General features: G+C 37.4%; 1 protein-coding gene and 1 long non-coding RNA gene across 4 annotated transcripts in view; one reads left to right on the top strand and one right to left on the bottom strand.

Annotated features, from left to right (window-relative positions):
• LOC149555964 (methylthioribose kinase-like) overlaps window positions 1-27,679 on the bottom strand; it is a 77,472-nt gene that overhangs the window by 8,772 nt on the left and 41,021 nt on the right. The window contains exons 2-6 of one of the 3 annotated variants that reach the window (XR_016364596.1): window positions 13,899-14,208; window positions 13,547-13,721; window positions 13,188-13,389; window positions 11,984-12,198; window positions 11,127-11,605 (exon numbers count right to left, since the gene is read on the bottom strand). Coding sequence is in view for 1 of the 3 variants with exons in the window: in XM_089830083.1 (XP_089686209.1) it covers window positions 11,440-11,605; window positions 11,984-12,198; window positions 13,188-13,389; window positions 13,547-13,721; window positions 13,899-14,208 (1,068 nt within the window). In the remaining 2 variants the exon portion in view is untranslated. Of the gene's footprint in view, window positions 1-11,082; window positions 11,606-11,983; window positions 12,199-13,187; window positions 13,390-13,546; window positions 13,722-13,898; window positions 14,212-27,679 lie in introns of those variants that run through there. The other 2 variants (XR_016364597.1, XM_089830083.1) reach the window with 2 other exon arrangements.
• Window positions 11,068-27,679, top strand: part of LOC149555963 (uncharacterized) — a 66,319-nt gene continuing 49,707 nt past the window's right edge. The window contains exon 1 of the long non-coding RNA XR_016364598.1: window positions 11,068-11,205. This is a non-coding gene — a long non-coding RNA (uncharacterized LOC149555963). The remainder of the gene's footprint in view (window positions 11,206-27,679) is intronic.

Raw genomic sequence — 27,679 nt, 5'->3', positions numbered from 1 at the left:
GGCCAAGCTTTGGTTGTTGAACTTTATTTTCATTGGTGCTTTGGAAAAAATCAACTTTGGGCCTATATAATCAATTAGCAGTATTTCAGGGGTGTTGATCTACATTTTATTTCCTCGCTTCCTTTAGAAGGTCGTGGCTTTATGGTATGGCAGACTCTTAAGAAAGGTGCTCAACTAATTAAGAGAGGTCTTTTTTGGATATGTAAAGGAGGCTTTGAGACTTTGTTTTGGTGTGATGCTTGGGATGGTAACCCTCCTATCTTGTTTGTGTACTGCCATCTTCATGTTCTCTGTGATTCTTTTCTTGCTACTAGATGAGATAGGGTGGTTCATTATAAGGCCCCTTATCACTTGGGCCTTGTTGTTGGCTATAGATGGAAGGCCTCTTTAGATTGACCACCTAGGGGCTTAGAAGAGGACCACCTGGATCTTTTTAGGATTTTGGCTTCTAGAGAGTGTTGCTCTTTGCTAGGGTTAGATGTTTTGGCTTGGGGTAGTGTTGCATCTGGTAAATACTCTATTTTTGTTGGGTACTAAGAGCTTACTAGACAATTATCTAGAGATGACATGGTGCCTTGGTGGAAACCTGTTTGGAATAAATTTTCTTGGTCCAAATGTAATTTCTTCTTGTGGCTGGTGGCTCACAACTGGTGTCTTATGTGGGATAATCTTTGTAAATGTGGATTTCATGGCCCCTCATTCTGTGTGTTGTGTGGTAATGGGGAGGAATCTGTCTCCAACCTTTTCTTCCATTGTTCCTATTCTACCCTGATTTGGCAGATTTGGTGGAATGCTTGAGGTTGTCCTTATAGGCATGCTTCATCCTTTTCTGCTTTCTAGGATCGCCTGGGGAGTGCCCCCACTAAAGCCTTTCCTCTTCAACCTGCATGGGTTGCTAGTCCTTCATTTATTCTTTGGCATTTTTGGTTGGAGAGAAACAAGAGAATCTTAAAAAATGTTTGGATCAGAATTATGCAACTCTAGTGGTAGATTTCTCACTCTTTGCATGAGACAATTCAAGCTAAGTGTGTATTAGATGGGGGTATGGATCCTAGTGACATTACCATCTGCAATTGCCTCAATTTTCACCTTCAGGGAGGGGTCACGAGGGTTGATGGTCAATGGTTGCATGGTTTTCCTAGACAACATAGGCGGAAAATGAAGCGATGAGTGAATTGTGATGTGGCGTTGGACTCCTCTTGGAGTTCTAGAAGTCAACACTGATGGTTCTTCCTGAGGGAATCTAGGTCCTATTGGCATTGGGGGAGTGGCTCATTGTAGTTCTAGCAATGTTCAATTTCTTTTCTCAATGCATAAGGATTTTCATACTAATAATCTTATGGAGGTGTTGGCCATTTCACATGTTATGGAACAACATTGTTTGAGGGGTTGGCATAGGATTATTTGTGAGTCTAACTCCTAAGCGGTCGTGGACTTGTTGAATTCGTAGGCGCTTCCAGATGTTAATTGCCCTTTGGCTTTAGTTGTCAAACTAACTCTCCTCTTTTGTAGAACATTAGAATTTGTTAATTTTACTTACATCAAGGACGACACAAGGAGAGGAGCAACACAATGTACCATGTGTTACTGTTATAAAAGATTTAATGCATGATACCATTTACATTAAGTCATTTTTTGTCAAAACTATGAGAGAACAAGGCATACTTGTATTCAACTCTAGTAGAGAGCCTTGAGATTATTTGGATAAGGTGTTATTTTATTTGTGTTGTACTTATGATTATTGTTTTCTATATTTGAATGCTATGTAAATAAAACATTTGACATGTGATTTTGTTGATTTAGATTGAGTGAATGTTTCAAATAGTCAAAGTTCTAAAATGGGTATGTATTCGCTATGTTTGGAGGAGGTGAGTTGAATGTGAAAGACAACCCATAGTTGTTTTATCCACTACCACAACAAACTTCTAATTGTTTCGAAGCAGTTTGGTTAAAATGATTATGCCAAGTATTGTTTCTGATCTTAGGACAATTTAAAATGGTTATAATAACTAGTGTACAAATTGTCCACCAAATAAATATAATTTATCATGCCACATTAAGCATTTGTATGTTTAGTACCACTTTGTTTAAAGAATGATACAAATGAGCAAATTGAGATTAAAAGAATGTTGTAGTTAGTCTTACCATACCTATAAGCATTAAAATATTCATTTAGTGCATAATAGATACAAACCTTATTCCTTATAGATTGTTGATTTTGTTTTCTCAAAAATATGTATACAATATAGATGTCAAGTGAAAAAAATTAGATCTAAGGTGCTATCAACCTTATAAATCTTTTCATTTAATTAGTTTGGATGACAATTTATACATATTTATAAGATTTTTTATTGACAAGTATTTATTATTTACTGATTAAAAGCATATTTTATAAGTTTATGATGAACAATGTTAAACCAGGTGCTCCTATTTTTTAAGAATAGAAAGTCAATGGAACCAAAATAAAGTCAACTCTAACCCTTTATAAGAGTCTTGGTTTAGTGCATTAGAAACTTTTCTTCAAACTTTAAAACATGATTTTTTACCCATATTTGTAATATAATTAATGGTGATTAAGAAGAATATAATTCATAATTGTTATACAAGTGCTTGAAAAAGATAGATGGGCATAAGAGTTCCACAAATTCACAAACTTTGACAATTTGAATGCTCAAAAATTAGAGTGATTGTATTGTCTTCTTATTTCATTTTGAATTGAGCTTTCTCCATTTAATATTATAGATAAGATAAGATAAATTTATTAATGTCCAACAAGAGACCAACGAGGGTCTAAGGGGCTCGAAACAGTGCAAAGGACAAACACCAGCAGGGGGGCACCAAACAGTGTGTACAGAAAGAACGTGAAAGCAAAACAACAAAAGAACCAAGAAAAAGAAATAACAATAGCTAAGAACTCCTCACAGGTGAGAAGTAGTCTAGAATGGAAAGGTGGACACTAGTGCAATCAGGTACTCTGGAATGTCGCCTCTGAGGTCTACTAGAGGGACGTTGTCGAGTGTAATCTTTGTGGGATCTCATAGATTTGGTGGGAACCGAAACAGTGCAGAGAGGTCGCTTCGATCCTCGGGTAGGAACTGTAGGACTGAAGAAAGAGGTGATGAGCTGCGTAGGAGTCGATGTCGAGCAAAGCTAGAGTTGTATAGTGTGCTCATGAATCCGCATGGTCTCCTGAAGGTAGAGTGCAAGACAATGTTGGTCAATATATTTGAAGAATGAGGGAAGAGATTGGCACTCTCTAAACAAACAATAGAATCTCCCTCAAGTCTCATAGTAAATGGGACAATGAAAAATAAAGTGAGACTCAGTCTCGACCTCCCCGAGGTGACAAAGCCGATAGATCTTGCCCTCCCTACCAATCTGGTGATCAGTCTAAATACGTAGCTGGTGATATCCCACCCTAAAAGATCCCAAGGAGATGCAAAGAGCATATAAATCTCTTAAATATATTAATTTCTTTGATATTGCCAATCACATTTCCATAAATCTCTATCGGATCATATAGGATAGATTTTAAGTTTGCAATATAAAACTTATATTTTTGTATTATTGTTGGTGTCTTCATTTCAAACAAGTGCTCCTTCAATCACACCATCTAGATATTTGCAACTTAATTACAATTCAACAATAGAGCTTATGGGGTCAAATTGTATATAGGATGATGAGACTTCCTACCCATACCAACCAAATAAGGTCATTGCTAACCAACATCAATACATAGGTGTAAACATTGTTTAATAAAACCTCACCTAAATAAGTGTCACGTAGTGGCTAGTATTTGCAAATAAAATTTAATATTTAAAAATTTAATTATTAAAACATAGTATGAAAATAAAAATTGATTATAAAAGCATAGTAGAAATGAATAAAGAATCAAGCGATGGTAATGTCTAAATAAGAAGAAACATTTAATGATATTTTTCAATCAATTAATAGTTTAAATATTATATAAATATAAAACTAATATTTATTTAATATCTAAATATATGCCATTGCTACGACATTGATGAACATAACTTGGGGAGTGATGACAAGAAGTGATGGATGTGTGTTGGGCTAGGGCTCGATCCCTAGCCCTTGTGCTTGTTTGTCTTTCTTGCTGAAATTTTTTACTATTCTTTTTTTGATTGAGGGTTGTTGGGCGTAGTAAGTGTAGGCTCCAGATTTTGGTGAACATTTGCAAACATTATTGGATTGGGGATTTTGTTGTTCACATGGCAAGGCTTAGGGTTTCTTCTATGTTGATAATGGCAAATGGATCTTCTCTTCAAATGCATGCAAGCGGATCAACTCATTCCCCAAGCTAAAAAAAGTTAATGGATGTATTACACGAAGTCAGTATAGCGGGATGACATTAAGTATTGGACTAGGCATGCATTGATATGTAAATTTCTTGGAGTGTGGATATCCTTATCATCTCTCAAGGCATGGATTCGATGTTTGTGTAAGGTGGACAAAGATATGGAGATAATGTTGGTTGGGAATAGCTACTTCTTTGTAGTGTTTTCTTGCATGTGTAATCAGGATCATGTTTTTGAAGGAGGCCCTTATATTTACAACCATGTGGGGTTATTTGTTAAACCTTGGCATTCAAGATTTAATTTTGCAAAGGATCTCCCCTCAAATGTGCCAGTTTAGGTAACCTCGCCACGTCTCCCTCTTAAATTTTGGCAAGAGGCCATTCTTCATCAAATTGTATCTTTATTTGGAAAGCTAGGTGTGATAGCGCATTAATCCCTGGATAAAAAGGTTATTTCTTTTGCTTGAATTTGTGTTGAAATTGATTTGAGTAACCCATTACCAAATTCCTTGGAGATTTTGTCTTGGGTCTTTTTCTTAGGTGCAAAAACTAGATTATGAGTCCTTCTCGTTCTGGTGTCGAATATGTCATGAGTATAGCCATTTGCAATGTCAGTGCCCTTGGGCTTCAGCGTCTAAAGGGGTTGATGGTTCTACTGCTCTTAATAGTGGTGGCTAAATGAATAATGCAAGAAAAGGAAAGAAATTAGATGGATAACTCAACCAAGGGGAATATTCAAGTGGGTAATTCAGGTAAAGGAAAGGCCCAAGTGACTAAGGTAGGCCCAAACAAGGATGGGTTTATTTATGTTTGCTTGCAAGCTAAAGGGACGTGGACAAAAAAGACCCATTAAAGACCAACAAATTGATTATAGTTTTAATTGATTTGAGGTGCTTGATAATATGGCCATAGAGGAGGGTATGCCTCCTAACCTCTCTTCTAATTTGATTAGTTCAAATGGGGGAGTTACACCTCATGAATCTTGTGTGGCTTCCCAGATGGTTGTTCATCAACAGAGTGAGGTCCCTAGTACTCTTGAGTATGGACCTTTGGTCACTTCGGTTGTGCCTCAGGATAATGACATAGTTTTAGCAGACTTGGTTAACGATGTGTTGGCATGTGGGAAGGGTAAGGGGTCTCCTCTGCATTTGGGTTTGATGCGAAGGCCTTTTAAGTGGATTTCTTTTACTCCTTTAAAGAATGGGCGTAAAAAGGATTCAGAGAAGATTAAAATAGTAGGAGATGTGTTGATAGAGTTTGGGGTTTTGAAACCCTTGGATGATCATTTCCCCTACTCTACTCAATGATGATTAGTCTCTCATGGAATGTTTGGGGGTTGAATAGCATTCCTAGACAAAAGGCTATTCACAAGTTGGTGATTGATCATTCTCAAGATATCTTTTGTGTCTAGGAGACTTCGCTTTCAATTGAGTCTTTGGTTCAATGTGCCCCTAGCGTTTGGCCTCATTTTCAATGCCAGTGTGTTCATGCTATAGGGAGTTCTAGTGGTTTGGTTGTCTCTTGGGATCCATGAAAAATCTCTACTCTCGATTGGATATCTTCTCACTCTGCCCTTTCTTTGGTGGTCTCTTCTTTGGATTATGGTAAGGTGGTTCTAATTAATAATGTCTATGCCCCTGTGGACTATGTGGGAAAGGTGAGACTTTAGTCACACATTCGATATGTAAGAAATTGTCATCGTTACCATCCTTGGGTTTTAGAAGGAGTTTTCAATTCAGTTCTAAGTCTTAAGGAGATGGGTGGTTTAGCTTTGTTGGGGCCTTCCTCTGATCTTCTTCATCAACATATCAATATGTTCCATCTTTCTAATATCAAGCCAGCTAATGGGCTATTTACCTAGAGTAATAGAAGATTTGGGGTTGAAGCTATCTCTAAACGTTTGGATAGATTTTTGCTTTCCTGCTTTTGGGTTAGTGGCTCTCTTACTCTCTCTTCTGAAATTCTAAACTAGCGGGGTTATGATCATTGACCAATTATACTTTCTGCTGCTGGAGTGATTATTCCTAAGAATCCTTCGTTCAAGTTTCAATTGATCTGGCTTTGAGACTCCTCTCTTTATGATTTTGCCCCTGCCTACAATACTCCTATGTATTCTTTCTCTAAAAAGCTTCAATATGTCAAAAGGTAGCTCAAAAAATGGAATAGAGAATGTTTTGGGAATCTTCATAACATGAAAGGGAAAGCTCAAGAGCATCTTGATGTCATTACCATGCAAATTAGGGATCTTGGTTTCTTTGAGGCTTTGGGCAAAGCTGAATCCCTTGCCTCTAAAGATCTGGAGGAATGGGAGCTTCGTGAGGAAATATGCTAGAAGCAAAAAGCTAGAGTTGATTGGCTCCAAGAGGGTGATAGGAACACTGCCTTTTTATATAAAATGGTTCAATCTCATCAAAATCAGATGTATATTTCTTCTTTGGTTAACTCTAAAGGTCTTCAATTGTCTTCTTTGCTTGCTTTGTTCGAGGAGGCCACCAAATACTTTTATGCCCTCATTTCTAAGGACTCCTCCCTATAGTAAATGAAATGACTATATTTTGTCTTGTATTCCATCCCTTGTTACCCAAGAAATGAATGATTTTCTCATGCAATCGCTCTCTTTGGCTAAGTTGGAGGAGGCGGTCTTTGGTATGCATAGAGGAAAAGCTTCTTGTCTTGATGCTTTTCTTGTTGAATTCTTTCAAGAATTTTGGGATATTATTGATCACGATTTGTTGGAGATGGTTAGGGAATCTTTTTCTAGCAAGCAGATGCTCCAAGCCTTGAATTCTACCTTCTTGGTTCTTATTCCAAAACATGATGGGGCTAATCAACTGGAGTTTTTAAAGCCTATTGCTTTGTGTAATGTGGTCTACAAAGTTGGTTTATTGTTGAGAGGCCCAAAAGGTGGCTCCCTACTATTATCTCAAAAGAACAAGGAGGTTTTGTTGCAAGACAACAAATTTTATATGGGGTTGTTATTGCTACTAAAGCTATTCACTCTGTGGCTAGTTCAAGGGAGTGATCTATGTTTATTGAGTTGGAAATGGCAATGCCTATGATAGAGTTAAATGGAGTTTCCTCACGACTATTCTTCTTGTCTCTGGCTTAGCCTGGAGTGGGTAAGTTGGACTATGAGTTGTATTACAAAATCTTTCTTTGTTCTTCTTAATAGTCAACCTTCCCAATTATTTGGTGCCTCTAGGGGTCTACGCCAAGGTGATCCTCTCACCCCCTATTTCTTTATTATTATGGTCGATGGCCTAAAGAGATTCATCAAGTATTAGGTTTTTCATTATCCTATTCATGGTGGGCATTGGGATAATGGGTTACCCTCACTTTCTCACCTTTAATTTGTTGATGACATTACTCTTGCGAGTATTGCTAGGATCCAAGAAGCTAAGGCTATTCAACATACTCTTGACATTTATTTGGTGGCATTAGGCCAAAAAATTAATGAACATAAGTCCTCTTTAAATTTTTTTAATTCTCTTGACGCTATTCAAAGCAGGATTGCTAATATCTTGTGGTTTTAGATTGGGTCGCTACCCTTGACTTATCTTGATATTCCTATTGTTGTTTCTAGGCAACTACGTCTCTTCTGGAAAAATCTACTTAAAAAGCTTCTAGAGAAGGTAAATAATTGGACTCGTAGATGGGTTTCTACTATTGCTCAAGTTACTCTTCTTCAATTTGTTATTCAAGCTCTTCCTATTTATAGGAGAATGTTTCAGGTTGCTCCTGTGTACTTTCTCAAGGAGTTTGGTGCTCTTTCTTTGCAATTTCTTTGGAGTGGTGATTTGCATAATTCTAAATGGAGTTCAATCAGTTGGAAGACTATTTGTCGGCCTAAGGAGGGTGGTCTTGGGTTGTACTCTACTATCTTAAGTAGCCAAGCTTTGGTTGTTGAACTTTATTTGTGTTGATGCTTTGGAAGAAATCAACTTCAGGCTCGTATAATCAATTAGAAGTATTTCAGGGGTGTTGATCCGCATTCTATTTCCTCTCTTCCTTTGGAAGGTTGTGGATCTATGGTATGGCAGACTCTTAAGAAAGGTGCTCAATGAATTAAGGGAGGTCCTTTTAGGATATTTAAAGGAGGCTTTGAGGCTTTGTTTTGGTATGATGCTTGGGATGGTAACCCTCCTATCTTGCCTATGTACCCTCATCTTCATGTTCTATGTGATTCTTTTCTTGCTATTGGATGGGATAGAGTGGTTCATTATAAGGCCCTTATCGCTTGGGCCTTGTTGTTGGCTATAGATGGAATGACTCATTAGATTGGCCACCTGGGGCTTCAAAGAGGACCACCTAGAACTCTCTAGGATTTTGGCTTCTAGAGAGTGTTGCTCTTTGTTGGGGCCAAATGTTTTGGTTTGGGATGGTGTTGCATCTGGTAAATACTTTGTTTTTGTTGGGTACCAGGAGCTTACTAGACAATTATTTGGAGATGATATGGTGCCTTGGTGGAAACCTATTTGGAATAAATTTTCATGGTCCAAATGTAATTTCTTCATGTGGCTAGTGACTCACAACTGGTGTCTTACGTGGGATAATCTTTGTAAACATGGATTTCAGGGCCCCTCATTCTATGTGTTGTGTGGTAATAGGGAGGAGTCCGTCTCCCACATTTTCTTCCATTGTTCCTATTCTACCTAGATTTGGCACATTTGGTGGAATGCTTCAAGTTGTCCTTGTAGACATGCTTCCTCCTTGTCTGCCTTTTGGGATCGCTTGGGGATTGCCCCCACTAAAGCCTTTCCTCTTCAGGTTGCATGGATTGCTGATCCTTTGTTCATTCTTTGGCATATTTGGTTGGAGGGGAATAGGAGAATCTTTCAAAATGTCTAGATCAGAGTTATAAAAATCTAGTGGAAGATTTCTCACTCTTTGCATGAGACAATTCAAGCTAAGTGTGTATTAGATGGGGGTATGGATCCTAGTGATGTTACCATCTACAATCGCCTCAATTTTCATCTTCAGGGAGGAGTCTCGAGTGTTGATGGTCAATGTTTGCATGGTTTGCGTAGACAACATAGGCGATAGATGAAGTGACCGTTGAACCATGAGGGCTATTGGACTCCTCTTGGAGTTCTAGAAGTCAACATTGATGGTTCTTCCAAGGGGAATCTAGGTCCTACTAGCATTGGGGGGGTGGCTCATTGTAGTTCTAGTGATGTTCAATTTCTTTTCTTTGTGTGTAAGGGTTGTCATACTAACAATCTTATGGAGGAGTTGGCCATTTTACGTGTTGTGGAATAGTGTTGTTTGAGGGGATGGCATAGGATTCTCTGTTTTTGACTCCCAACTGGTGGTGATGTTAGTTGGCCTCTGGCTTTAGTTGTTAAACTAACTCTTTTCTTTTTTAGAACTCTAGAATCTGAGAATTTTACTTACATCCCTCAAGAGTGGAATGGTGTTGCAGATTGCTTGGCTAAATGGGCTTTTGATCATGTGCAAGATTGGAATGTTATGGATAGGAGGCATTTACTTCCCAAATTATCTTATGGAATTGATGACTTTATTAATCGAGATAGAGCTCTTTGTTGAAATCTCCCTTTTGTGTCTCTTCTTATCTTAATAAATTTTTTACCCCTTTATTAAAAAATATTATGTATAAATAATAACTAAAAAATAAAAAATAACTTTGTATCAATATTATGAAATTCTGTAGGTTTAAAAATTACTTAATTTAACAACAATACATGAAAATAATATTTATTTAATCATTATTAGTATTTGTCATTAGGCAATACTATTGTAATAGTGTGGAAAATAAAATGACTTCAATATTTTTTCATAACATATAACATATTATTAAAATTTTAATGAGGTAGTGGATCCAAAGAAATTGCTTCAAAAGTCCTAATAGACATAGCCTTTCTGTAAAATGTAAGGCCTCAAATTTATTAACTAACGAGTGAAGAAAAATAATTTTCATCATTTTGTTATTTAAATATTTTACACATTATTTTGGAATAAAAATTAAGAATACTAGGCAAAAGCTTACAACGCAACGGTAACTTGTGAGCCTCTCATGTGGGAGGTCTTGGGTTCAAATCTACTTTCGCTTAACATATAATAATAATTAATTATAACAAATAATAATAATTAATCTAGGTTTCGGCCGTTAAAATTAATTTTATTAATAGCTAGTTAACCAATCTGAATACAATAGTATATGTCTGTCAGCAATTACCGAAAATACATACACTTAAAATGGTGCATGTTAAATTTGGCATTGTAACTTGTTGAACATGTATCAAAAGTATGATACAAGCGAAATTGTAAGGGTGCGATCATCAAACTTTATGGTGCATGTTAAAATTGGCATTGTACCACAACTTAAACATATGGGTCAAAATTATGAGACCACAAAACAAATTATGAAGGCATGATTAACAAACTTCCAATTTCATTGTGTTTTCTTCAGAACTTTTTGTTTTTGGTAGTGTAGAAGATTTAAACTCAGCACCATCTACATTCCTAGAACATAGACTTCATCATTAGACCAAATGTCCTTTGACGTATATGTTAAAACTATTGATTAGACAAAAGGTAGAGCTAGTAAGGCAAAGGATGCCTTTAGGGGTGTGGCAAAAAGATGAGACAACCCAATTGAAAGAATAAGGTTCAATTGACAAAGCTGCAGCCCTAGACCATAAAAATATACCAGACCTGCTCAAAATCTGTGTTTTAGGGCTTCCTTTAAATCTAACTCTTCCTTATTTTTTTGGTTGCAAATCCTGAGACGATAATTCTGAATAAAAACAAAATGACAGATCAATTTTTAAGGGAGCGTTAATCATACCTTAGCAATGCCCTCAAGTAGGTTTGGTTCTATCTGCTTTCAGAGACTTCAAGCTTCCACAGTCTGTTGTAATTAACAGGTAAGCTTCTGGATGAGTGTAACACTTGTTTCTGTTTCATCAATAGTAGTAAATACCATTATGTAATACTGGATTTTTGCAATGCTTAAAAAAGGTCACCATCACATAAAAAGCATCAAACTTGTTTCAGAAAGGCAATCTTCTAGTGTATTTATGTCCAAACACTGAAGGAGATCTCTCTCTCTCTCTCTCTCTCTATATATATATATATATATATATATATATAAGGCCTGATCATTTTCCTTGAATAGCCTGTGCAACTTGGCTGATTGTATCAAAGTTACGTCTTTCCTTCATAATCTTCTTTGCAAGATTGAGAGCTTGGCGCTCACATTCTGCTCTCTTGCTTGCATCTTGTATTGACTCAAAATTTTCTACATGAGCCACCCCCACAATTCGCCTGCACTCCAGAACACAATTTGTCAGATTCTTTTCTCCAAATGGGTTGACCATGTACAGAACTTCTGAATGTAGAAAGTGAGCTACAATATGGACTAGCTGAAATCAGCATATGGAGCGGTAACAACATGCTGTCAGGATATAAGCAATGTTGACAACTGAAAAAAAACAGATACTTGCAAAGAGATGCAAAAAGAATACATGTAGATGACAATATTACAAAAGAAACTTGTATTGACATGCATGTCATGCATCTAACATGAAATAAATCTGGAAATAACAAGCTTATTCTTTCATTTTTTATTACACCTAAGACAGACAAAACTTACGAAGTTAAATAGTACAAGAATGTAAAATTATGCATAGTTGCCATCATAACCTGATCATTTTTGCAGCACCAAAGCCAAGGCTGTCATGGAATAGGTCTTTCATGTACTTCTGCTGCACAATCAATTTAAGTTCAGGGGTGTTGTATACGGCTTCTAGATAAGCATCTCCACAGTGTTCTGTGTTGTTATTCCATAATGCAATAAACTTTGATTCAAAAAGGTTCCATGTTTCTTGTATGCACCTCAGAATCCAATGTTTATAGCCCTGAAAAATCATTATCACAAAGAATCCAATTCCTCAGCATATAGCATAGCATACATAAAACCAATATAAGCCATAATGTGGATAAAAGGCATGATATGGAGCATAAGTGAGTATCAGTTGAACTGTAATCAGTTTGCTAGAAATATTTAAAACAGTGATAACCTAAATATTTAGAAACAACAGAAATAATAGAACAGAAGCCTGGTTATGCACCTAACATGTCTACATGCAGGCTAAAGTTTGACTTTTCAATGCCTAGATTCGATGGTGTTGAGCTATGTCAAATGTGCACGTAAATTACATACATTAGGGGAAAAAGTTAGAATGAAAGTATGAAATAGAGAACCAGATTCATAAAAGGCAACATTGACAGGATCAAGGGAGCAAAAAAGTTTTCAAAAAGGTTTAAGAAGATTCAATGAAAATAGGAATAATCAATGTAGCAATATCTATATTTGTGATTGTTAAATTATCCCTAATATAGCTTCATTGATTTTCTGCAGACATTTCCTCACTTTCAGAATCACCTCATTGTTAGCTTAGCATTTCTACTTTTCTCCCTTCTTTAGTTTTTTACCATCTAGATACGTTTTGTACAGGGAAATCCTTCAATTCTACAGTTCTCTTCTAACATTTATCTAGGGTTCATTTTGAGAAACCTTCAGAATGCAAATTTTAACCTTGAGTCCGAACCCCAAACCAGGTGAGACTCAAAACCCAACATGTACTTTTTTGTTTAGGGATTAGACCTCTAAATAATTTAATTTATACATTTTCACAAAACTATAGAAATAAATACAAACAATTTAAAAACTAAAAATTAAAAGCTAGACAAATGGCAGCTACAATATTTGAAGCTGTTCTTCTTTGAACTGTCTTCATCTGCTGTTCTCAATTTTTAGAAAATCAGAGATTTTTTCAGTTCATTAGCAGCGCACGCAAGAATAGAAGAAAGTGATAGCAAACAATATATTGAATTTTATACTTGCCTCACGCTCATTTGCATATCTGCTGTGTCCATCTTGTGCAAAATAAGCTAAAATTAAGTTCCCAAGAAAGGCACCTATGTCAAAACCCATAGGCCCATAGAAGCCAAACTCTGGATCTATAACTTGAGTTGAGTCACTTGTTACCATTATTGATCCAGTATGTAAGTCTCCATGAATAAGAGCTTGTGTCCTTTCACAAAACCTATGTAAAAGATGTAATAGATGCTGAGAGATATAGCCAACATTTGAGAAAGGGATAATAAAGAGCTAAAGAAAGCCAAGTTATATTTCACGCTGTATATGCTACTCAAACCCAAGTAGAACACACATTTTTCTAGAATAGTAAAGTGAAACAATACTTTGATTTTAATTCAGCAATTTCCAGCTTCAACTGATTATCTTCCCGTACAGCTTTAACATCTTCATCAAGATAAGGAGTAGTCCAACGACTGATTGGAGATATCATATAGGGATCTGAAAATACAACCTGCTCTGTAAGCCTGCACATCTCCACATTGTTGCAGAATCGAGCAACTGTACAGAAAACGCAAATACAAAAAATTAGGAATAAGCTAAATTAAACATAGAATGAAATTCACTATACCTATCTCCATACATATGCTCTGAAGGATTTTTATACAGTATTTTAAATAGAATCTATGCACAGATGAAACTAATTGACCACAGCACTAATAAGGAAAAATTATTTACCTGCAGCTTTGTGCTCTTTAGTAGAAAGATATAGAAGAGAGGTGTGGAAAAGAGTTTTGGAAATATAATCTGATATATGCTCTGCCAAATATGGGTACTCGATGCCAGCAATCAGGCCTTTGCGCAGAATAATGTGTGGGGGCTCCACATAGCACATAGCAATTATAGCCATTGTAGAATCAAAATGATACACTTCTGGGACATGTTTTGGGCACAACTGACCGTGCTCTTTCAGAATAGAAGCCTCAAAATATGCACGATCCTTTGTCATTGACCATGACTCCCCCAGGCAGCGAACATAAGGTAGAGCCTACTGAACACAATAAAGTTGTAAACCATGCCATCATACATTTTTTTACTCTATAAAGTCATAGACATGCATTGGTACAATGTAAATAAAAATGTCCCAAAAACATACATTAAGTTTATACTCATTCAGAAACATTTAGTAAAATACTATTAAGGTTCCCCATCTACAAGGAGATTTATATTAATGTTCAACAGATAAAGCAAGGACAACACCTAAAATAAGCTAGCAAGGAATATATCAAAACTTCAATACAGTTCTGACCATATGATATGCAAATCTATCAGCATGGATTTCTTGCCTAGCTTGCTAATAAAAAAGAATCAGTCAAACTCTATATTTGCCCTTGTTGATCATGTATTATAACTTATAAGTGGTGATCATGGCTGATGCAAGAAGACAATTAACACACCTAAAATAACCAAACTCTTCTTCCAACATGTTTGGGTACACTTTAAGGTCATCCTCTCCAATATGTGTATCTAATTGAGATCCAAAGTTTGTAATCACTTAAAGCAGTTGTTGTGGGAAATATTAGAGCACACGATTGGTTAGGTGGACATTTTATTGTACTAAAAATAAAGGGCAAATTTATTTTTAAAAATTACACAATTGTTCAATTGATGTGAATCTGCAAGATGCTCATTTCTAATGTCCCATTTAGGGATAATCTGGAATTCGGGACAATTTTCTTGCAAAACCAATTGCAAGGGACCTATTTTCTTCAGGTCTTTAGAATTGTGTTCTATGAGACAACTTATGAATATATTCTTGCTGCAAGAACAAAAGAGGACCGGCTTTTGTTACTTAAAATTGTGCGCTTATTTACAGAACACTAAAGTCTAAAGATCCAAGAGAAATCTGTGTTTTTGGTTCCCTACAAAAATGAAGAGCATACTTCTTTGCTCTCTGAGATCTCCTAAGGACTTTCTAAGACTCAATACTCTAACAACCCGGGCTGATTTCTCACTCTGAAATCTTATGTCGAGTTAAGCAAGTAACTCGCTTATATAGGAAAACATCACCACCTTTTCATGCATTGTCATAAATTAGGATTTGAAATCCACCCATAGAAAGAGGATACTTGGCAACTGGCAAGGCTTATCCAGATGAGATGTCCACTAAAGGGTAGACCCCAATATCTCAAATGCAAGACAAGCACAATTGACAAATAGACAACCATGTGGTACTGGAACATGTGGTGCGTTGCTATACATCCGAAAGTAGATATGGCAAAAACTCTTTGATCACAGGAAGTCTATCCTGTTGTTACAATGAGGTGGTAGCCTTACCCTTTAATCTGTGGTGTGGTCTACGTCAACCTTTTGCTAACCAAGAGATTGATGGCTCAGATGAGTGACAGACCCACTCATTAGCCATCACTATCAACTATTCCTTCAATACATCTTGGACAAACACAGTCATCATGTATGTGCTGGAGGATCAGGTTCTTTCCACATAATCTTCATGGTTTTGGTTTTGCAGCTGCCGTAGATTCCCTAAGCTTGGTTATTGGGCTCTCCAAATTCTTGTTGAGAAGTGACAGTGTAAATCCAGATTGCCTGCTGTGAATTGTGAAGATGGCAATATCTGGCTCCATTAGTTCAATTTTGGACCATTGGTTCTGATCCAAGTAGTCCATACTGATGGTAAACATACCGGTTGAATAAGTTAGCATGAAATGATCCAGGGCAAAAGGCCTCCTTTATATCCTGAGATATAAAATTGAAGATCTCGTGGATATGGTCCCTGGAGTAAATCCCTTATATACTGCATTCCATTTTCTTGATTCGTCCATCTTTCAGGTCTCTGAATATGAGGGTTCGAAAATTTGATAGGGATTTGAAACTGAATTTCTAGGGACAAGATCACCTCTTTGATTGTTTCATCAACTGGGTCATCTTGTGTGGGTATGTGGAAAAATCATCTTTGGTACCAGATTCCTGGGATTGTTAGGATTTGCTTTGCCTGCAACACTTTATGGCGATCAAAGAGATAGTCATTAGCCAGATCAAAAATTTCTTTAGTCACTTCGTTGGAATGGGTTATTATAGAATTCTAGATAGGTTTTCTCGTACCATCTTTTTTCACAGATTTTTATGACATGAACATTATTAGTGGCAAATACAGTGCCTTCTCTAGAAATAAAATCAACAAAAATATTCTTTTTTCCTAGATGTTCTATGTCAAAATCAAAAGTATTTAAGAATTGAACCCATCACAACAGACGACCACAAATTACTTTATCTTTTGATTCTTCCTTGAAGAATCCTTTAAGGTTTTGCAAATCACTTCTTATCAGAAATTTCTTATCAGCTAAAACATGTGAAAAGCTTTTAAAGAGTTTATTACAGCTAGAATTTCTTGATGAGTACTGTCATAGTTGACTTCACTTCCCTTGAAACTGCCAGAGGTATACTTGACAATTTCTTCTTGGCCTTGAGTGGTTAATTCCTTTAGGATACCTGCCCATTTGTGTTCACTGGCCTCTGTCTCTACTATGGCGCGGGATCCTGGTAGCCGAAGAGCTGGCAGATCTCCATATACCAAAAATTACTTTATCTTTTAATTCTCTCTTGAAGAATCCCTTAAGGTTTTGCAAATCACTTCTTATCAGTAATTCCTTAAAGGCTAAAACATGTGAAAAGCTTTTAAAGAGTTTATTACAGCTAGAATTTCTTTATGAGTACTGTCATAGTTGACTTCACTTCCCTTGAAACTGTCAGAGGTATACTTGACAATTTCTTCTTGGCCTTGAGTGGCTAATTCCTTTAAGTTACCTGCCCATTTGTGTTCACTGGCCTCTGTCTCTACTTTGGGGCTCGATCCTGGTAGCCGAAGAGCTGGCAGATCTGCACATTTTGTTTTAATTCTCCCTATTATTGCATCATGCTTGGCTTTCCAAGTTGGAGGATTCTTCTTAAATAAATTATTCATCTCGGTCCTGTCTTGAGCAATATTAGAGTAGAAACCAGAAATGTAATTGACAAGACCTAAGAATCACTAATTTCTTTTAGATTTGTAACTGGTAAATTGACAATTTGTGATAAAATATGTTGTGTTTCCATTCTCCCCCTAGGAAGAAGACGAATGCCAATGAAAATAATGGAATCCTGAGCAAAGTGGGTTTTAGTAGGATTAACAACAAGACCATGTTGACAAGTTGAAGGAGCTGACATTAGGTGCTCGGGATGACTAGATGGACTTTGACCAAACACAAGGATGCCATCAAAGTAAGGTAAAATGGATTTGGAGTACTGACAAAAAATTACGTCCATGTGTTGTAGGAATATAGGAGTTGTTTTAATACCAAATGACAAAATATTCCTTTCATACAAACCTTGAGGAACAGAGAAAGAAGTTTTATAACAGTTGGCTGGATGGAACGCTATTTGCCAGAATTCCTTGGTTAAGTCAAATTTAGAGTAAATATTGCTCCCTTGAATAGTTTTCCATATATGATCTTTTCCTGGCAAAGAATGTTGATTGTCTAAGAGAACTATTTAGAGGTTTATAGTTAACTACTAACTTCTTTTCTTGCAATTCGTTTCCATTTTCATCAAAATTTTGAATTACATGGCATGACAGGAAAATGGTGAGGAAGAAGGTAAAATTAGTCCCAGGGTAAGAATTTCTTCAATTTCCTTCTTACACGATTCTGATTCTTGAGGACTTGTCAAAATATAGTTAGGTTTGGCTTTAGGTAATAGTTCATTACCTTCAAAGTCCTAGTTGAGAGGTAATATGTTGACCAAATTGCATTGTTTCTTTTTCAAATCCATTATCATTACTGTGTCTGCAAATTGTTTTCTGAGTTCCCTAATTTCAGGTTCAATTGCAAGTGCTTGCTTTGTCATCCAGATAGTATTTCTCTTTTTAGTGTGCAAAGGCAGACTTATGCTTGTTTTGTTAGTAACCTGGGTACTTCATGCTAATTTAAGCTGATAGTATTTCTAGTAATCAGAATTGGTTCCCAATTCTGCATGGATTTGCTACCTATCACTCCATCAAATCCATCAATCTCATAATGGACAAATATGATTTCATCAATATGACCATTAGAAAATTCAATTGGAGCTTTGTACACAAGGTGAGATGCATGTTTACCATTACCAAATGTAATCTTTGTGTTTGCTTCTATCCATTGGTTAGCAAGAAAAGAGTTACATCATGCAATATTCAATTCTGCAAAAATATCCCATAAGAATGCTAATAGATAGGATTTGATATGTTGTCAAGAGAGTGGTTCTCCGAATCTCCAGCATCTGGACCAATTCCATCTGCTTGAATGGCTGCTTCATTTGAGAACTGTAAGACTTTTCTTGACAAAAAAGAGAAATAGTTACTGGATTAATTTAAAGTGAATTTTCTTGAAATACTCAATTCTATCTTGAGATAGAGATGAATTATTCCATCTCTTTTCCCTTACTGAGTTCTTCAGTAAATTATTCATTTTCTTCATCTTCCAGTTCTTGTATTTCTTCATTTGTTGGAATGATAACTTTCTGAAGAAATTCTATTATGTGCCGACACCATAGTTGTCTAGCCATACTGCCAGTGGCGGGGGCTTCCTCTTTACTGCCCAGTAGGAAGTGGGATCTCGGAATATCTAGATCATCGTGTAGTGGATGAGGATGCCTATTGTTACTGTCTTCGAAAATGATGCTTTTGTTCTTCTAGATTGGCCAGTTTGAGTTTTTTTTTTTTTTTTCCATGTTTCTAGACCAATATTCATTTCATTCTGAATTCTTTCTAAGTTACAAATTTCCTAAATTATATTTTCAAGAGACTGTTGACTTGAAGAAGTCCTTCCTTTTACCATTCTACAAAAGAATGATACTTCTGAGAGATCAGAATCAAATTCTGATTGTGGTTATTGTTCCACAGTACCTTCAAATTGTTCTTCAAATTCATCTTCTTCTTTATCAGATAAAACAATACCCTCAGAATCATGAATATATACAAATTCTTCTAGATTTTATAATCCAGCTTCCTTTACCATCCATGCTTACCTCTGTGTTTGTCTTTATTCTTTTCAAGGCACTTATTGGCAAAATATGAGCTTTGCAAATATAGCAAGTTGGTTTCCACCTTTTTTCCCCTTGAATTTGTCTTTTTTGCCAAAATACCCTTTCACCTAAAGAACTTCATTCTCTTCGAAAATTTTCCTTTCTATAAGAGCACTCGATACATTGCGTATATCTAAATTTGTGCTTTTGGTAACACTTTCCACAACCAAAACTTGGAGTTAATGTCTTACACAGTAGGAGAAATTACAAGTTTTACCCTTTTATTTCCTTTTGTTGTTTGACTTCTTTACACACTTGTTCATTGATCTCAGTTAAAAACTGAATCAGCTGAGAAAATGTAATTTCGCCTACAGTCAAATGTTCTGTAATAAGATTTTCCAATACCCTTTTATGATAATATTCTCTTCGACCTTCAAATGAAGGTTGTGTACACAATTTCATGATTTTGTTCTTACCTTGACTGATTAATCTTTTGAAATTGTTCAGCACAAAACTGATCAAACTTTCAGGTCACAGCATTATTATTCATCAATCTATTGTGGGCCATTCTTTCAATTGAATTTGTTCTGCCTAGGAACATTCTTATCAGCAGGGAACACACTTGATCTATTCCTCTATTAAATAAGTTCATTCTTGTAGGTGTCAACTAGACAATCCCAGACTCTTTTTGTTGTCCCAAAAATTGAATTCAGGGTTTGTCTTATGACATCTTCTTCACTCACCCCTGTACTAGTAGCAATATAATTTGTATTCCATGCCCTTGTAACATCTATGCTTCTCATATTTTTTATTTCATCAAACCTGCAAAATTAAAAAGCAGTGGTGTCTGAGCCTTATAGTTTTGAAGATTTCTATAAGGTGAACCAGATCCATTGTCATTGCCATCACCTCAGGCCATATGCATTAAACCCCTTTGTTTTCTTCAAGTGTGGCATCTCTCATTGTTCCAGTGGTTGTATCCTAGATTTTTCTATAGGTTGTTCAGGTAAATTAGGATTAACGCTTTTCCCTTTGTGTTGGGCTTTTAGATAACCAGCTGAACAAGTAGGAAAATTCAATCTTTTAACAAATTGAGCTACTTGGACATTTATATTGGAAACTTGAGATCCAACATATACTACCTGAGTCTTGATGTTCTCAACTTAAGTTTTAATATTAGTGGATTCTCTTATGACTGTTTTCTACGTGCACTGTTGTTTAGCTAATGTGTTGAGACAGAACTTCAAATCTCAGCATTTTGAGATGTTGTTCATAGGTGTGTTGTGTTGTTTATTGGGCTATCCAACAGGCCTCTTCTTGCTGCTTGAATGTACTCACTCAACACAGAGCTGGGAAACTTCTTTGAGCATAGCTTTTCACCATTCCTCAGTAAGGCGAGACTCAAGAATTTGCAAATGAGAAAGAATAGAATTGTTATTGGTTTGATAGCTAGCATAAAGCTTATCTTTGGCAAGGGTATCGGCTCGCTGTTGATAGCGAATATCCTTGGTAAGCAACATATGTCTATGCATACATTGGTTAGACTAAGTTCAGAAGTTTACTTTGTCTGGAAAGTTAGCTTTCACCTACTGGAGACCCATGTTGAAGCCATGAACCTATTGGGAATTTTCCTATCATGTCATATTGCATAAAATCTTTGAATTGAGGAATTAGGCCTGAAATGATAGGCTTACCAACAGAAGTATCAATTAGAGTCTCCCCAGTATTGGTATTATTAGGAATGGGAAAAGAAATTGCTTTATTGGACATTGTCCGGACTTTGTGAGAGGGAAAAAAGTGTTAATGTTGTAGCTTCAGTTGGATTTAATTGATCGAGAGTCAATCTCCTATGGTTATTGGTTAACATTATTGCATTTGATTGATCCTCAATTATATATACATATATATGCCTTAGCGCATGTTGGGCCACTATCTCCTCCTGAACACTACACCGGGAACCCTTTGATGGGTGGACCCTACTATCATTCTAAGGGTTGTCATTCTAGCAATAGGTAGCAAAAGCGGTTTCTCTAGCAGGAGCAGGGATATGGGTCGCAGCAGATATATATATATAAAATCTCTAATGGAAATTAACTTACAATAACCAATATTGATTAACACAGAGACATGTCTGTTCTACTACTATAAATATGCATTCATATCTGCACTTGGAAAACACATAAAAGCATATAGTGCCATTACATTAGCAGAGATCTTCAATTCTTTAACATGGCATCAGAGCAGGCTGCAAATGTTTGGCGGAACTGTTGTTGGACGACATGAATAAGTATTAATTTTGAGTCGAATATTGAAAGCAAATATAATTCTAGAGATGAGACCTCCAGCCAGATTCAAAATCATTTTCAAAGTATGTGAGAGTATGTGTATGTAGGAAACCACAAGAATTGGGATTTGCCTGTCAAATAACTACCTCTTCAATTGTCGTTTGGGAGTACCAACTTGGGAAATTTTCAGATGCCTTCATTATTGAGGGAATGTTGAAACACTACTGGGAATTTTCCTATCATGTCATATTGCATTAAATCTTTGAATTAAGGAACTAGGCCTGAAATGATAGACTTACCAACAAAACTATCAATTAGAGTCTCCCCAATATTGGTATTATTAGGAATGGGAAAAGAAATTGCTTTATTAAACATTGTCCAGACTTTGTGAGTGGGGAAAAAGTATTAATGTTGTAGCTTCAGTCGAATTGAATTGATCGAGAGTCAATCCCCTATGCTTATTGGTTAAACATTATTGCATTTGATTGATCCTCAATTATATATACATATATGTATGTATGTATGTGTGTGTGTATAACAGTATATATATATATATATATATATATATATATTGTTGTTAATAATGTCTAATGGAAATTAACTTGCAGTAACCAATATTGATTAACACAAAGACATGTCTCTTCATGAGACATGTCTTTTCTACTGCTATATATATGCATTCGTATTTGCACTTGGAAAACACATAAAAACATATAGTGCCATTACATTTGCAGAGCTCTTGAATTCTTTAACCTTGTATCAGAGCAGGCTGCAAATGTTTGGCGGAACTATAATTGGATGACATGAATAAGTATTAGTTTTAAGTCGAATATTTAAGGCAAATATAATTCTAGAGACAAGAACTCCAGTCAGATTCACAATCATTTTCAAAGTATGTCAGACTACGTGTATATAGGAAACGACAAGAATTGGGATTTGCCTCTCAAATAACTACCTCTTGAATTGCCGTTTGGGAGTACCAACTTGGGAAATTGTCAGATGCCTTCATTCATGAGGGAATGTTGAGACTTGACTGGCATCTCTTGGACGTCGCTTGAGTGCTGATGAAAGTTGTGTTGTGTATGTGAGACTTTCAATATTGGCAACCACAAGGTTTTATATTGTTTGGTGGAGTATATTTTTGGTGAAACCAGGCTAGTCCACTGTCAGATAGGACAAGGAGAGAACAAGGCGCACAGTCAGCATACAAAAAGAGTCTGTCAATCCACATTTGTGTCAGGGGTCTATCGTTATAGTAATGCCACAATCTGTGAACCCCAAAAGACAGACAGACCCCCAATCACTGTGAGGCATGCACATCAATCCAACCGTCCAAGACATAAGATGTCCAAGCAAGACAAGGTGTCTGCATTCAAGTTATGGTGGGTGGGGCCAGATTCTGTGGTGGAACACATTGAAGACAAGATCGCCAAAGTGTTCGGCAAACTTAGGCATTAACATATTCACAAGGATCAAACACCAACTCATTCTCTGAGTCCCGCGCATAGTATTTAGGTGTAGGGTATGGACGGACCAGCTATACAGTATGTGGCAGAGACATCCACCTCAAACACAATCCTTAAGCCCATTTTTAATAGCAGAGACATAAAAGGCGAAACAGTTAACACAAAGGATAAAGCAGCACCTTTGAACTAATATCTATCGCTGAATTCACTAGATCAGATCAAAGACCCTCAGGTATTTGTCGCAAAATCCCTTTGTCAGATTGGGAGCTGGAGTATTAATGTGTTGATGTAATCTATGCATTGAAAAGGACAACTAAAATAGAAGTTGATAAAATCTAGGGCAAGCCATATAGCTGGTTGCCACCTCCCTACCAAAGTATATCATTATTGTGAAGAGAATTATAACGACGATAAAGTTATAAGGAGCAGCCGACAGATACAGGGAATATAAATTTTTCCACCATCTCATATTATTATATTTAATAGATTCAAATAAGAGTTTGAGAGTTTAATAATTAAACAACAAAAGTGTAATAAGAAAATGAGTATTGGAAGAAATGAATAGCATATGAAATGAATTAGCTGAGTGAATATAAAGAAATATATAGATAAGAAAAAAATAAGGGTACCATCAAGGACATAAGGATGAAGGATTTTCAAAATATATTATAAGTGACTCAAAATATTTCAAATATTAAATTGGAACGAGAATCAAATAAGGGTGAATCCTAAGGGATCATTACCGTGGGAAAAGAATATGGAACAAAATAGTTTCAGCCTGGTCAGCATCCAATAAGACATCACATAAACAGGGAGATTGCACAAGATTTACCTCAGCATGTGCAGAGGGAATAATGGATCATCAGACAAAAAGAGATGGAGAAGTCAGTGGAGATAAGGAAAAGATAATCCACAACACCAATCAAATTAACGCTTTGAATCCTACAATGAGCTGCTAAGTAGAATGGAGGCCAGTCATCGATAGACATTTGAGTAACAACAAACTAAGGCGAGATATACAGACTAATCCTCAAGGATGGGAGGGGAAAGTATATCATTTTCCAAACTCAACGATAATCATTTATTTTCCGAACTTAGCGAGAAACATATGGAAGAGATACAGACACTAGAATATCATAAGAACTAGTCTCAAGGAATCAATAGTTTGGCCATTCCATTAGAGACTAGAATTCACTGATTCAATAAAGATTGCTATTGTTTTGAATGTCAATATTCACCTGCTGATCATTATTCCCTGTTGAAGAGTGAAATCCCAGTCTTACATGAAGATTCACTTCCAGATTAATCGAATAAGTTTCTTCTGGACTTGTATTGGTAACTGCCTTCATTCTCACATATTTGGGTGTTCATAAAAGTTCAAATGTCAAATAGAGGATTGAATGTGCAAGCTAATGGATCTGCTGTTATAGATGATTGCAGAAGATTGACTGGATGCAGACAGAATAAGTAGCCAAAGACTGTTCTCAAAGGAAACGTTCAGCAGTAGAAGACGCCATCGATGAGGAGGCTAGTGAAACATACACATACATTCATCATCAGATGAATAGTCTGTTATTATGGAAGAGCTTTCTTGTTTTCTCCAGACATCTTTGACTGATCTTCTTGGCAGTAATTTCACTACACTTATTCAGGAACAATAACTATTGGTGTAGTCATTATTCCCGATTCATATTCATGTTGTACCTTTGTTATCAGCAGCAAGAGAATGCAAACTGAAAGAAATATAATGCAGTAGAAATCGAGGCCAATAGCTCCATATCTACAGCAACACGCTCTGTTGCTATAAGCAAATTATATTTTTGTCGAGGAGGCATTATGATATAGATTGTCGTTGGTAGAAATTGTGCATCGGCCGACAGGTCCCTTCGGTAAAAGTCTTGTTATGTAGCCGACAGGAAAACAGTTTGTAACGGGTATAATGTACTTAGCCGACGGATACCTTCGGGAAGGTTCGTCGGAAAGTATTTATAACCCCTTCGGGAAGCATTGTAATGATCATGGGATAACATATCATATCTATGGAAGTGGAATGTACTGTTGGCATATGCGAATAATAGAAGTTCTGCTATTTGTTGTTCGGTGTTCGTACCGATTTCCTGTGTGCGTTGCTTAATTAATCCATACGGTAAACATTTGGCGACGTTGCCCGATGGATCTGGCACGCAGGCAGGCGGAGATGAATTAAATGCCGAATCAGTTGAACAAAGACAAGAGTAAGTTAAAGCAAAAAGATGACATACGCGTTGCGCAGGAAAATTTAATTTTGGCTCAGCAGATAGAGCGTCGAAGGAGGTTTCAGAAGATTTCCGACGGAAGCAAGAGTGCGGAAGGATTGTTGAAGGAGACTCGACAACGGCTTGATTTGGTGGAAGAAGCGAGGGAGGAGTTTCTGAACCTGCATACACCACGGGAAGAGAATCCTGACGGAAGCAGATCGACTTGCACGGCTCGGAGTGCAGAAGGAGCACGAGCGTGGAGTGACCTCTTCGTCCGAGATATACTTCCGGAACGAACATCTACGGTTGACAAACCCTCTTCTTCACCAAACAGCGCGGAAGCAAAAAACTGCGCGGGTGTTGGAAATAGCGCGGAAGCCGAAAATAGCGCGGGTGTTGAAAATAGCGCGGAAGCAGAAAACAGCGTGGGTGTCCACAATAGCGCGGGTGTACAGAACAGCGCGGGTGCACAGAACAGCGCGGGTGCACAGAACAACGCGGGTGTTCAGAACAGCGCGGGTGCACAGAACAGCGCGTGTCCAGAACAGCGCGGGTGTTCAGAACAGCGCGGGTGTTCCGAACAGCGCGGGTGCTCAAAATAGCGCGGGAGTGCAAAACAGCGCAGGTACACAACAAAACCCTCGACATACAGTAATAATGGCAGGTCCGAAGGAAAAATTGCCTAAATTTGATGGTGATGAAGCAGCTGATCCCATTCGACATTGTAAAACATGTGAAACGATTTGGAGGGCGAATGGCATAACAGATACAAACGAATGGATCCGACAATTTCCCGCAACCCTACGGGGTGTTGCCATTGATTGGTTTACTGATGTTGATCCCCAGAAATTGAATAGTTGGGATAACATTAAGAAGGAGTTCATCGCAGAATTTCAACTTTTGCGTGATGACAATGAAATTGTCGCAGAGATATTCAATACCAAACAAAAGAAGAATGAAACTGTACGGGTCTTTGCTAGGAGGTTGAAGGACTTAATCAGTAAGATGGAGAATAAACCAGCTGACGGGTTACAGAAACGATGGTTCATTGAAGGCCTTCACCCGAAGCTGCGGAAGAAGATGAAGATTGTGCCGCCATCCACATACAATGAAGCTTACAACCGAGCAATGAACCTCGAAAGTGACCAGAAGACAAAGAAGAAGAAGAAGACCAGCTCGTCCGATTCAGATGACGATGCATCCTCCGAAAATGATAGCAGCGATGACGAAGGAAGCAACAAGAAGGTTCGTGCCCTTCAGAAAGACATGCTTCGGATGATGAAGGAATTCAAGAACATGAACAAGGAACCTAAGGGTAATGACCTATGGTGCACGGAATGTAAGAAAGAAGGCCATACGAAGGGGTCCTGCCCGAAAGAGCAATTTTGCGAGATCTGCCAGATTATGGGACACTCAATAAAGGAATGCCCTTTCAATTTGAAAACAAGAACACCACAGCAAGTGTTCCTGACACAGGAGGCCTCTCCGTTCGGAGGGAACGGGAACACCAGTACGGAAGGTGCCACATCAGGCGGATATAGAAACAACCGGCGCGGTCCAAACAACAACAGCACTAACAACAATGGTGGCAACAACAACAATGGAGGAAGGAGTCGAATTCAGTACGATGCAAATGGTCGGCCAATTGTTCAATGCCGCGCATGCAATCTGTGGGGTCACTTCGCCCGGGAGTTCACAACAACAAATACACCGAAGTTACTATGCCGCTGGTGTGGACCTGGTGATCATGATGATACCAAGTGCCCAAAGTCTGGAGTAAATTTGATTACTGTAGGAACAGACGAGGAAGAAGTTCTGGTCATCACTCGGAAGCAAGCGAAGCTATATCCTGACCCAGCGGAAGAAAAGAGGAGACTGGAGCAAGCAAGGGCAGAAATCCAAAAAGCAACACAGGCAGATACGGCTCACCTAAAAGACACGCCAAGTACTTCCGTACGAAATTGTGCAGAACAGAACATTGTACGGCAAATATTGCATACGGAGATACCTGTCAAGATAAATGATCTATTGCTCACTATGCCTCAACTCCGTACGGCTCTCACAAATATAGTTCCGAGTGTTAAGCAACCTGTAGAGCAAGCCAATGACAAACAGGTGGGTACAAGTGCAGAAGATCCGATGTTGTTAGCCCTTTCATCTGGACACTATCCAGCCGTTGTGGAAATGGGCCTTCTCGGGACGGTGCTAACAGACACGATCATCGACGGAGGATCCGGTGTCAATGTGTTATCGGAGGATACTTGGAAAAAGTTAGGACGGCCGACATTATGGCCACCTAACTTCCAGCTGTTAATAGCCGATAAACACGGAATCAAGCCCTTGGGCATACTCACAGCGCAACCAGTGACAATCGGAACACAACCATTCCTGTTGGACTTCGTTGTGATTCCTCTCAAGCGGAAGGGGTACGATGCCATTTTGGGTCGAGGATGGCTAATACAAGCAAAAGCAAAGCA

This window comes from Cupressus sempervirens, chromosome 5 (assembly GCF_028749045.1).
Source record: "Cupressus sempervirens isolate cs-2001-9-10 chromosome 5, ASM2874904v1, whole genome shotgun sequence".
NCBI classification, from domain to species: domain Eukaryota; kingdom Viridiplantae; phylum Streptophyta; class Pinopsida; order Cupressales; family Cupressaceae; genus Cupressus; species Cupressus sempervirens.
The sequence above is the reverse complement of the archived record's forward strand: the minus strand, read 5'-3'. Positions and strand labels throughout refer to the sequence as shown.